The sequence below is a fragment of the Mobula birostris genome, chromosome 20 (assembly GCF_030028105.1).
Source record: "Mobula birostris isolate sMobBir1 chromosome 20, sMobBir1.hap1, whole genome shotgun sequence".
Classification (NCBI taxonomy): Eukaryota; Metazoa; Chordata; class Chondrichthyes; order Myliobatiformes; family Myliobatidae; genus Mobula; species Mobula birostris.
The window spans coordinates 64,357,724-64,368,523 of NC_092389.1; the positions used below are offsets into that span (position 1 = coordinate 64,357,724).

The window sequence follows — 10,800 nt, forward strand, 5'->3', positions numbered from 1 at the left end:
GGAAGGAAAGACTTTTTTTAAATTATGGAAATGAGGATGGAGGGGCAGATTATCCAACTCTTTCAATTTTACTGTATCTAGGATGTATTCGGAATAATACGGTCAAACATTCAGCAAATGGAGAAGGTTTAAGCTTTCAGTAGCTACAAGACAAGTTATGTGTTTTATAAACAGGATTAATGGACCTGCACTTGATTGGAAATGATATGGTCAAACTCCTTAAAAGGTGTCAATGGTAAGATTTCCAGGCATGTGGATGGATAATAAGCTGACATGGAAGCTCCAGCTCAGAAAATAATTGATAAATATAAAGAAACATTAAATATTTTTAGTCATCTCTATGGGTATTCTGGGGTGTTACATGAAGATATTTGTTGAACAATTTTGTTTGTATAATTGGATCTGTTCTTGATCATGGTTGTGGTTTATAGATCAGCTTCATCTTCAAGTTTATTGTGTCTGGATGTAATACAAGCACAGGCTTTAAGATTGCGTTGTGGTGCAGTCAGCTCGTTCCCTGTTTCGGCTTTACTAGTTGAAATTGTGGAGGTTGAATTCAGAGTGAAAAAACTGGATTAATTTAAGGGGGAAGAAATGATCATCTTGTTAAAAGTATGTTGGAGGACTGTGAGGAACTTCACAAGAAGACTGTTTTTGGTTTTGGGTGCCTGGGTTCTTATCACGCTTGAAATATGGGTTTGTTGGGTTATGCAAAATGTCCCACAGTCGCGTTCTTGGTAACCCCACATTGTTTCTGTCAATGCCTTTATTTGATTATAGGAGACACGATTTAATGAAGTCTAACGACTCTGTTATGCCTGGGAATTTGTTGGTTCAGTATATGTTGAGGAAATTATTGAGATAGTTTAACAATTTTTACAGAAGGATCAATATATAATTTAACTGGGAATGTTGGTGATGCTGTGTTCTGCGTAAATTATAGGTAACAATAAAGAAACGACCTACCAACCATTTATCAGGATTTACAACAGAATCTGTTGCAATCATTTCGTGCTTGCAGTGGGTGGAGAAAAATTGTCCATTTAAATTTGTAATTTATTCAGATTCCTTTTCGGTTTTCAAGAGTCTTAAAACAGGTTATTTTCGCGGCAGGTCAGATTTACTGCTGCAAACTTCGGAACCGTTATTTCATAATCAAAGGATTGGCTTTGAGGTGCGCACTGATTTGGGGGTGTATGAAGACATGGTGAGCAGTCGGGTCCTGAGGAGTCGGTAGACCAGGGGGATCTGGGAACACAGATTCATAATTACTTGAAAGTGGCGTCACAGGTAGACAGCATCGAAATGAGAGCTTTTGGCACATTGGACCTTATAAATCAAAGTATTGAGTACAGGAGATGGGATGTTATGTTGAAGTTGTATAAGACGTTGATGAGGCCTAATCTGGAGTATTGTGTGCAGTTTTTGTTACCTGCCTGAAGGAAAATTATCAACAAAATTGAAAGAGTGCAGAGAAAATTGACAATCGGTTTGCTGGGACTTGAGGACTCGAGCTTTAGAAAAAGATAAAGACTTCATTTGCTTTAGTGTTGGAAAATGAAGGGTGATTTCGCAGATGCAGACAAAATTATCAGTGTTGTTGACAGGGTAAATGCTGGCAGGATTTTTCCTCTGAGGTTGGGTGAGATGGAAACTAGAGACCACGGTTTAAGGGTGAAAGGTGAAATATTTCAGAGGAACCTGAGTGGGAATCCCTTCACTCAGAGGGTGGCGAGGGTGTGGGAAGAGCTGTCAGTGGAAGTTATGGATTTCATTGCAGAGAAGTTTGGATCAGTACATGGACGGGAGGGTATTGAGGACCATGGTCCAGCTGCGGTTATGGGACTCAACAGAATAACACTTCGGTACCGACTCAATGGGCAAGGGGGTTTGTTTCTTTGTTACAGTACTCCCTCACTCCTGATAAAGTGGAGGCGAATGGGAATTGTTTGGGTCTGTTGTCGGGAAGAATGCGATGTGTTTTAAGGCTTTCCTGCTGGGGACTGAAGTGAACAGCTACTGGACATCCATGGCCAAAGTGAGGAGATGAGAGGCAGGGATTCTAAAGTTGTTGAAAAGCATACAGATACAGACACCCACATGCACACGGGTAGGTAGACAGACAGACAGACACCCACATGCACACGGGTAGACAGACAGACAGACAGACACACACACACACACACACACACACACACACACACACACACACACGCTCCCTCCATCTTCCCATTGCCCTTCACCCCGCTTTCCAAAAATTGCTCGTTCCTCCTCTTTGGCTCAAACTCTGCCCGCTCCCCTGCCCCATTTCACCCCTTCCCACTCTCGCCACCTCCTCTTCCCCGTTCCCTCACCGTCTCCCTCTCCATCTGGTGTCTCCCACTCCCTCCTCCTTTCTCACCTATTTTATTCTCTTCCACACTCTGTTTCTCTCTCTACACCCTTCATCCGTTCCCATCCCCACTACCACTCTCTTTCCTCCACACATTCTACCCGCCCCTACCCACTCACTCCCCTTCTTCTTTCCATTTTGTCTCCTTCTCTCTTTCTACCGAACGCGTTGCCTGCGGCTCGCCTGCGTTCCAATTCCTCCTTTGCTGCAGCTCGCTTTCCCCGTCACCCTCCCGTCCCCACCCTCACCCCGCACTGTGATGACAGTTAACACACAGAGTGAATTGTCTGATGTTGTGTAATTCTCCGTTGTTTGCACAGCGACAATGTTCTCTCAGAAGATAAAGACTTGTGGTTTCCGGCAGAGGCCAGTTTGTTCCCTTTTTATGTGCTACAGAATAGGCGGGGGAGGGAAGTGTGGAGGAGAGAGAGAGAGAGACTAAATATATATATAGCCTCAATCTCTTTCTCTCTGTCCTCCTCTCTTTATCCGTTCTCTTCCCCACTGCCCCACTCTTTCCTCCACACATTCATCCCTTCCCTACCCACTCAGTGCCCTTCTTCTCTCCCCTGTTGTCTCTTTCTTCCGTTCTGCCGAACGCTTCGCCTGCCGCTCGCCATCTCCCCATTTCCCCCTTTCCTGTAGCTCGCTTTCCCCGGCACCCACCCGTCCCCACATCCCCCACCCCGCACTGTGATGACGGTTAACACGCATGCTGAATTATAGATGTTGTAAAATTATTACTTGTTTGGAAAGTTCTACTGTTCTCTCAGAAAATAACGGCTTGTGGTTTCCGGGAGAGGCCGGTTCGTTCCCCTTTTGTACGCTGCAGAACAGGCGGGGGTGGGGAGTGTGGAGTAGACAGGATGGCCGTGTGTTCTCAGTAGCTACGCCGTCACGACAAAGACCGAGCGCTGTCTGCGAGCTGGTCTTTGACACAAACACACAGACACACAAAAAGACGGACAGACACATACGAAGACGCATATAAACACACTGAGATGCAAACATACAGAAACACTTTAAAAATGAATGCAGTTTGCATTTTGAACGATGTAAGATGGAGGCAACTATTTTGAGAACTGTTTGAAATGATTCTTGCTCTGGGATAATCGAATGTGCTTGTGGGGATGTCAGCGGGTTTGGGGGTGCACTTGGAAATGGGACTGCACATTGATTTGCGGATGTGCAAAGATTTCAGGGTATGCTGGTGAATGTGGGGTGCACACGGATTTTGGGGTGTCGGTGAATTTGGGGGTGCACACTGCTTTGGGCGTTTGAGGGTGCACAGGGATTTGGGGAGTATTTAAGGCTGCGCACAGAGTTAGGTGTCTCGGCGGATTTGGGGAGTCCTTGGATTTAGAGGTGTAATGAACGTCAAGGCTGTTTCATTTACAGATAGTTTAAGAACACTTTGAAATTTGAACATTGTTCTTGCTATTTGATTTGAGGTGGAGGCAGCTATTTTGTGAAGTGTTTGAAATGATTCTTGCTCTGTGATAATTTAATGTGCATGTGGGGATGTCAGCGGGTTTGGAGTATGTACAGACCTGGGTATGTGGGTGGATTTCGGGGTGTCAGTAGGTTTGGGGTGCTCTCAGATCTGGTATGTGGGTGGATTTCGGGGTTTCGACAGGTTTGGGGTTGTGTATATATTTGGGGATACACATTGACTTAGGGGTGAACACTGAGTTGGGGTTTGCATGCGGGTTTGCGGATGTACACGGATTCGGGTGTGTTTACAGATTTGCAGATATGGAAATCCCGGTGAATTTAGAGGCATTTTGAATTTGAAGGTTGATGCGTAGTTTAATAATAAATGCAACCTGAACTTTGACCTCTGTTCTTTCTATTTTTTTAAGTTGGAGGCAGACATTTTGAGAACTAGTTGAAATGATTCTTGCTCTGAGATAATCTGATGTGCATGTGGGGGAGTCAGCGGGTTTGGGTTGCGTACCAATCTGTGTATGTCGGTAGATTCGTGCCTGTTGGCAGGTTCGGGTGAGCACGGATTTCGGGGTGCACACAGATTGGAGGATTGCGCTGATTTAGGAATGTTTTGGCGAATATGGGGTACACAGGGATTTGTGGATGTGCGCAGCCATAGGGGTTTGTCAGCGAATATGGTGTAGTCGGTGGATTTTGGGGCACCCACTGACACGGGGGTGAGGACAGGCTTGGGGAGGTGGGCAGATTTAAGAGGATGTCAATGATTATATGGGGAATAGGCATGTGGACGTGTGTTTGGAATTTAAACTTTGTTCTTGCTATTTTTAAGGAGGAGGCAGTTGTTTTGTGAAGTGTCTGAAATGATTCCTGCTCTGTGATAGTCATGTATGCACGGATTTAGAATACGCACCGATTTAGGGGTGTGTGCATATTTCCGGATTTGTCGGTGAATCTGGGGGCGCCTACAGATTCGGGGGCGCATGCGGCTTCACGGATGTGTACAGATTTAGGGGTATGCCAGCGAATCTGTGAGTGCACTGGGATTTTGGGGTGTCAGTTGCTTTGGGGGTGCACACTGACTTGAGGGTTGGATATGGTTTTGCGGGTGTGCAGAGATTTATGGGTGCCCCCCGATTGCAGATATGTGAAGAGTGAGTGTGTTGCCGGAATCGGGATGCACACTGACTTGGGAGATCCGGTGAATTTGGAGGTGTTTCGAATCTCAAGGTTTTTCCGTTAATACAGACTTTAATAATAAATGCAATATGAACTTTGATCTCTGTTTTTGCTTTTTTTTTAAATGGAGACAGCCATTGCGTGAAATGGTTCTTGCTCTGGAGTAACCTAACGTGCATGTAAGGGTGGCTGCTGATTTGCAGCCGTGACGAGTCTCAAGGCAGATTTACAGTGGAAGCATATTCAATTGATCAGACACCTTTGTTGGGACAAACTTACTCCCAGAAATAGTCTAAATATTAATTCATTAATGTAAATACAATAGCTCACAGCGGGGATTGCGCCTGTCAGAAGTTATCAGGGGATCAGCGCGGTGAAATATCCGGTCACCTGGGTGTTTCAGTTCATTAATGCAGCCCCGTGCTGAGCACAAGCCAGAGGCGGCCGCAGTGTCTCCAGTCCGGGCTCCAGCTCCTCACATTCATCGCCTGAACTCCCAGGTGTTATTCCCGTGCAGACCGTCCCAGCGACCGGCAGTTCCGGGACATGAGGAGAGTGAGTGTGAGGGAAGGGACAAAGACCCAGCCTGGAGACTCAGTACCTCATTGGATCCGTCAGATGTCAGTGAAAGAACTACTCCCGAATGACGCCCGCACATTGGTCTGTGGATATGTCCATCTATTCCCATTCCCGCCCACCGAACTCAGCCATTAAGTGGCGGGGATCTAGTCCGATTCTGAACCAATTGAAACGGTCATTTCATGCATTACTAAACCAATCCCTCTGCCTACACAAGGTCCACATCACTCCATTCTCCTCACATTCATGTGGTATCTAATAGCCTCTATCACATCTGCCTCCACCACCACCCCTGACATTCATTCCAGACACTCACCACGATGGGTATGAAAAACAAAACTTGAAACGCAAATCTCCCTGAAACATTCTGAGTCAGATTTTTAAAATTATTGTCTTTTCTAATTTTTTAACAGCAGCTGTGTGGAGATAAGATGCAAAATTACACAAAATTTCAAAACACATAAATACTGAAAAAGGACCAATGAGTTAGTTTTTCCCCTTTCTCCTGGAGTGCATGCCCTCTGGTATTAGACGTTTCCTCCACAGAGATCAAAATACCGGTTGTCCACTCTGCCTGTGCCTCTCACGTTCCTGTAAACATTTGTCAGACCTCCCTCAGCCTCAGCCGCTCCAGAGAAACTAATTCCCTAGATTGTCCAGTCTCACTTTATCCGAGCAGCATCCTGTTAAGCTTTGTCTACTCACCTCTCGTTCTCCATCGCTCCAAGGGGAAAAGGCCAAGTTCACTCAATCTATTCTCATAAGGCATGCTCTCCAATCCAAGAACAACGTGCTTGTAAATCTCCTCTGCACACTCTATATAGTATCCACATCCTCCTAGTGAGGTGACCAGAACGGAACACAGTATTCCAAGTGGGGTGTAACTAAGGCCTTATATAGCTTCAATATTCCCTCACAGCTCTTGAACTGAATCCCACGGTTGATGAGGCCATCACACCAGACGCCTTCTTAACAACACTGCCAACCTGCACAGCAGCTTTGAGTGTCGTATGGACACGGACCCCAAGATCTCTCTGATCCTCCACGCTGCCCCAAGAGTCTTAGCATTAATGTTATATCCTGTGTTGAAATTTGACCTGCCGAAATGAAACACTTCACATTAATTTGGGCTGAACTCCATCTGCCACTTCTCAGACCAGTTCTGCATCCCATCTATTTCCAGCTGTAATCTCTGCCAACTCTCTAGACTCTCCACAACACCCCCAAATTTTCTGTCATCAGAGGATCTTCTGGGAGTTGTAGTCATGTGGCCTCCCTTGTCGCTCGCTCGCTCCCTGCAAGTACATTTTTCCTCAGCCACCACAGACGTCGCCGGAATGGAATCATCGAGGAATCGAAGGGGAACCACGCCTGTCCTCGTGAACGCCAAGGCCGGAGACCACCGACAGCAGCAACCCGCTGAACTCGCTGACGTTGGAAGGGGTATTAAACTCAGGAGATGTTTGGGAAATGATTAAGAAAGTGCGGTGATTTGTAAGGATCATAATATTCCAGTATTGATTAATGGGTCAAAATGATTGTTCCAGTAACAGGAAAGGTTGTGTTAATGACTGGGTCATTTGCTGTGAATTGTAAACAAGGTAATTTAGGTGAAGAAGTTAAACAATGTAGGGATAAGTTTCTAAGTGAATACCCTGATGTGTTGGAAGTCAGCTGGATCACTGATGTAGAGTTTTTTTGCATGAATTTAAGAAGACTTCTATTATTGCAGGTCAGGTGCCCACAGGAAATGGTGATATATGTAATTGTAATTGTATGTAATTTTCTCTTGTGAAAATATTAACATTTTGAATCTTGTTTGGAGGTTTGGCATCTTCCTCCCTCATGAGAAATGGCAACAGTAGTGGCAGATCCTGGCAGATCCTTCTAGTTCTGAGCTTAAATCGTTAATGTCTCAGTTATGTAAACTGATGGAATGTATGGTATCGAGCGCTTGAGTTATATTTTGGAAAGAGTGGTGATGTAGCGTTTCGTTAGAGTATATTTTTGAAGGGTAAAATGACATTTGATTCAGTTTTAGTGTTGGAAGATGATTATAGGAAAGGACAGTTAAATAAAGATGTTGTAAATCAGTATTTTTTGATGTTGAAAAGGGAAATTATATGTTATGGAAGGAAGGGCTTTTGATTAAAATATGGAAATTAGGAGTAAGGGGAAGATTGTATAATTTTCCTCAGTTTTCTATTTGGATGCAGGTATGGGTGGGCACAGTATGTTTGTGTTTCTATGAGGTAGAGAATGGGACCCCACAAGTCAGTACTTGTAGCCCTTCATTATTTAATATTATGATTAACGATATTTTCTCAGAGATAGGCACTCTGGTGGGTAAATCACTGTATGCAAACGATGTGGCTTTATAGATTAGAGGCAGTAATTTCAATTTTACTGTACATCGGCTGCAATGTACAGTTAATAGGTCAAACAGTGGGCAAATAGACGAGGATTTGAGCTTCCAGTCGCTAAAACAAATTATGTGTTTTACAAACAGGATTAATAGACCTTCACTTGGTTTGTAATTATGTTATTAAACTCTTAAGGATGTGTCAGTGGTAAGTTCTCCAGGCGTGTGGATGGATAATAAGCTGACATGGAAGCAGCATGTCAGTAAAATAATTGATAAATTTAAAGGAGCATTAAATCTTCTTTACAAGATAATGAGAGGCATCGATCGTGTGAATAGTCAGAGGCTTTTCGCCAGGGCTGAAATGGCTACCACGAGAGGGCATAGTTTTAAGGCGCTTGGAAGTAGGTATAGAGGAGATGTCAGTGGTAAGTTTTTTTCTTCTCGCAGAGAGTGGTGAGTGCGTGGAATGGGCTGCCGGCGGTGGTGGTGGAGGCGGAAACGATAGGGTCTTTTAAGAGACTCCTGGATGGGTACATGGAGCTTAGAAAAGTAGGGGGCTATGGGTAAAGCCTAGGCAGTTCTAAGGTACAGACATGTTAGGCTCAGCTTTGTGGGCTGAAGTGCCTGTATTGTGCTGTACGTTTTCTATGTTTCTATGTTTTTCGCCCGTCGGACACGGCGCGAAAACGGCAACAACTGCCGAACTAGCCGGGTCGTGTGGCCTTCTGGGAGTTGTAGTCATTAGTGTTCGCTTAGGGAGCAACGCTTTTTTTCATCCACCACAAACACCGACAGAACGGACTCACTGAGGCGTCGAAGCGAATATTAATAGTGTTCCTATTCAGAGAACCGACTCTGACGTCAGAGGATATGTGTCGTCATTAGAGCTCTCTCGCTGAAGATACTTCACTGCTGGATAAAGTGTGATGTTTATAAAGGATGTGGTGAATTCTGCTGCTCGGATATCTCGTCCACTTAGGGAAAGAAACGGGGCGTTTAGAAAGGTTAAAAAGTTTCTGTAAAGTATAAAAGGGCGCAGGCCGGGGTGAGGAAAGTAGTAAAGGTTGTGAAAGATTGATGTGGGTAAAATGATTGTTACTGAAACAGGGAAGGTTGTGTTACTGGCTGGGTCATTAGCTGCGATTCATAATAAAGACAATGTAAGTGAAGAGGTTAAACAATGTAGGGATAAGGTTCTCAGTGAGTGCTCTGACGTGTTGGAAACCAGCTGTGGCAATGAGAGAATCACTGATACACAGTTTTCTTTCTGTGAATGTCAAAAGGTTATTATTAATGCAGGAAATACACACAAAATGCTGGAAGATCAGAGAAATCTAGACAGTATCTGTGGAAAAGAGTACTGTCGACGTGTTGCACCGAGGCACTTCAGCAGGAGAGGAGTAAGGAACTGGCCTGCTGAGTTCCTTTGGCATTTTACTCGTGTTTGCTTGGATTTCCAGCAGCTGCAATATTTTTCTCTTGTTTGAGCTTGGATTATTAATAATGCAGTTCAAATGTCTCCAGGAAAGAATGGTGTATGCTATTGTATGATTGGACATCTGACTGACAACTCTATTGCGATAGTAACAGTTTTGAATCGTATTTGGAGGCTAGGCCATCTTCCTTCCCCATGGAAAGTGACAGCAGTAGTGCCTATTCTAAATCCTTGCAGTTGTAGGTGTAAAATTTAACATCACAATTTGTACACGTGTGGAACATATGGTAATCGTGCGATTGAAATATATAGCGGAATGAATTTCGGAATGGTCGTATGACAGTGGGTTCAGTTTTAGGTTTTGAAGATAATATAAACAAATCACAGTAAAATATAGATGTGATAGCAATATATGTTTGATATTGAAAAGGCATATGATGTTTCTGGAATGAAAAGCTTTTGATTAAATTATGGAAGTGAGCATTGAGGGGGAGATTGCATAATTGTTTCTGAGTTTTATATTTGGACGGTCTGTGCTAGTGTGGTGGGCCAGTTGCATTTGTGTTTTTATCAGATAAAGATTGGGAAACCACAAGGCAGTACTTGTAATCACTTATTATTAAATATTGTCATTAATGATACTTTTCTGAGATAGTCACTAAGGTATGTCAATCACTACATGTAGATGATAGGGCTTTATGGATTAGAGTTAGCAATTTCAATTATACCGTATATTGGATGCAATTAGCAATTAGTACGTTTGAACAATTGGCAAATATATAAGGATTTAAGTTTTCAGTGGCTAATGTACAATTTATGTGTTTTACATAGAGGATTAATAGACCTGCTGCTGATTTGAAATTCTATAGTCAAACTCTTGAAGACGTTTCTTTTCCAGGCATGTGAACATATAATATGGAAGAAGCATATCAGTAAAGTAACTGATAAATATAACGGAGCAATGAATATTTTCAAGTGTCTATGTGGGTATTCTGGGGACATGAAAATCTGATGACCATTTTATTTGTTTAAATAGATTTCTTCTTGATTATGGCTGTGTGGCGCAGGATCAGCTTCGTTTTCAACTTTAAAATGCTTGGCTGTGATACGAGCACAGGCTTTAGGAATGTGTTGTGGTGTAGTAAGTTCGCCCCCTGTTTCGGCTGTACTGGTTGAAATGTGACAACTGCCCTTGCAATTGCGGAAACTGCCGTTGATGTTAACATACTGGATTAATTTGGGGGGGCAAATAAATGATCACCCTGTTAAAGTTGTGTTAGAGGACTATTGGGAACATCATACGAAAAGTGTTTTTTTTATATTTAGTTGGCTGGGATCTTATCAGGCTGGGAAGATGAGATTGTTGGATTATGCAATATGGCGCACTGTCACCTTCTCTGAAAC

The 10,800-nt window shown here is 43.5% G+C and overlaps 1 protein-coding gene across 1 annotated transcript in view; it reads left to right on the forward strand.

Annotated features, from left to right (window-relative positions):
- Window positions 1-10,800, forward strand: part of LOC140185043 (uncharacterized) — a 423,878-nt gene that overhangs the window by 394,668 nt on the left and 18,410 nt on the right. The window contains 1 exon segment of the mRNA XM_072238262.1: window positions 6,914-7,039. Coding sequence (XP_072094363.1) covers window positions 6,914-7,039 — 126 coding nt within the window.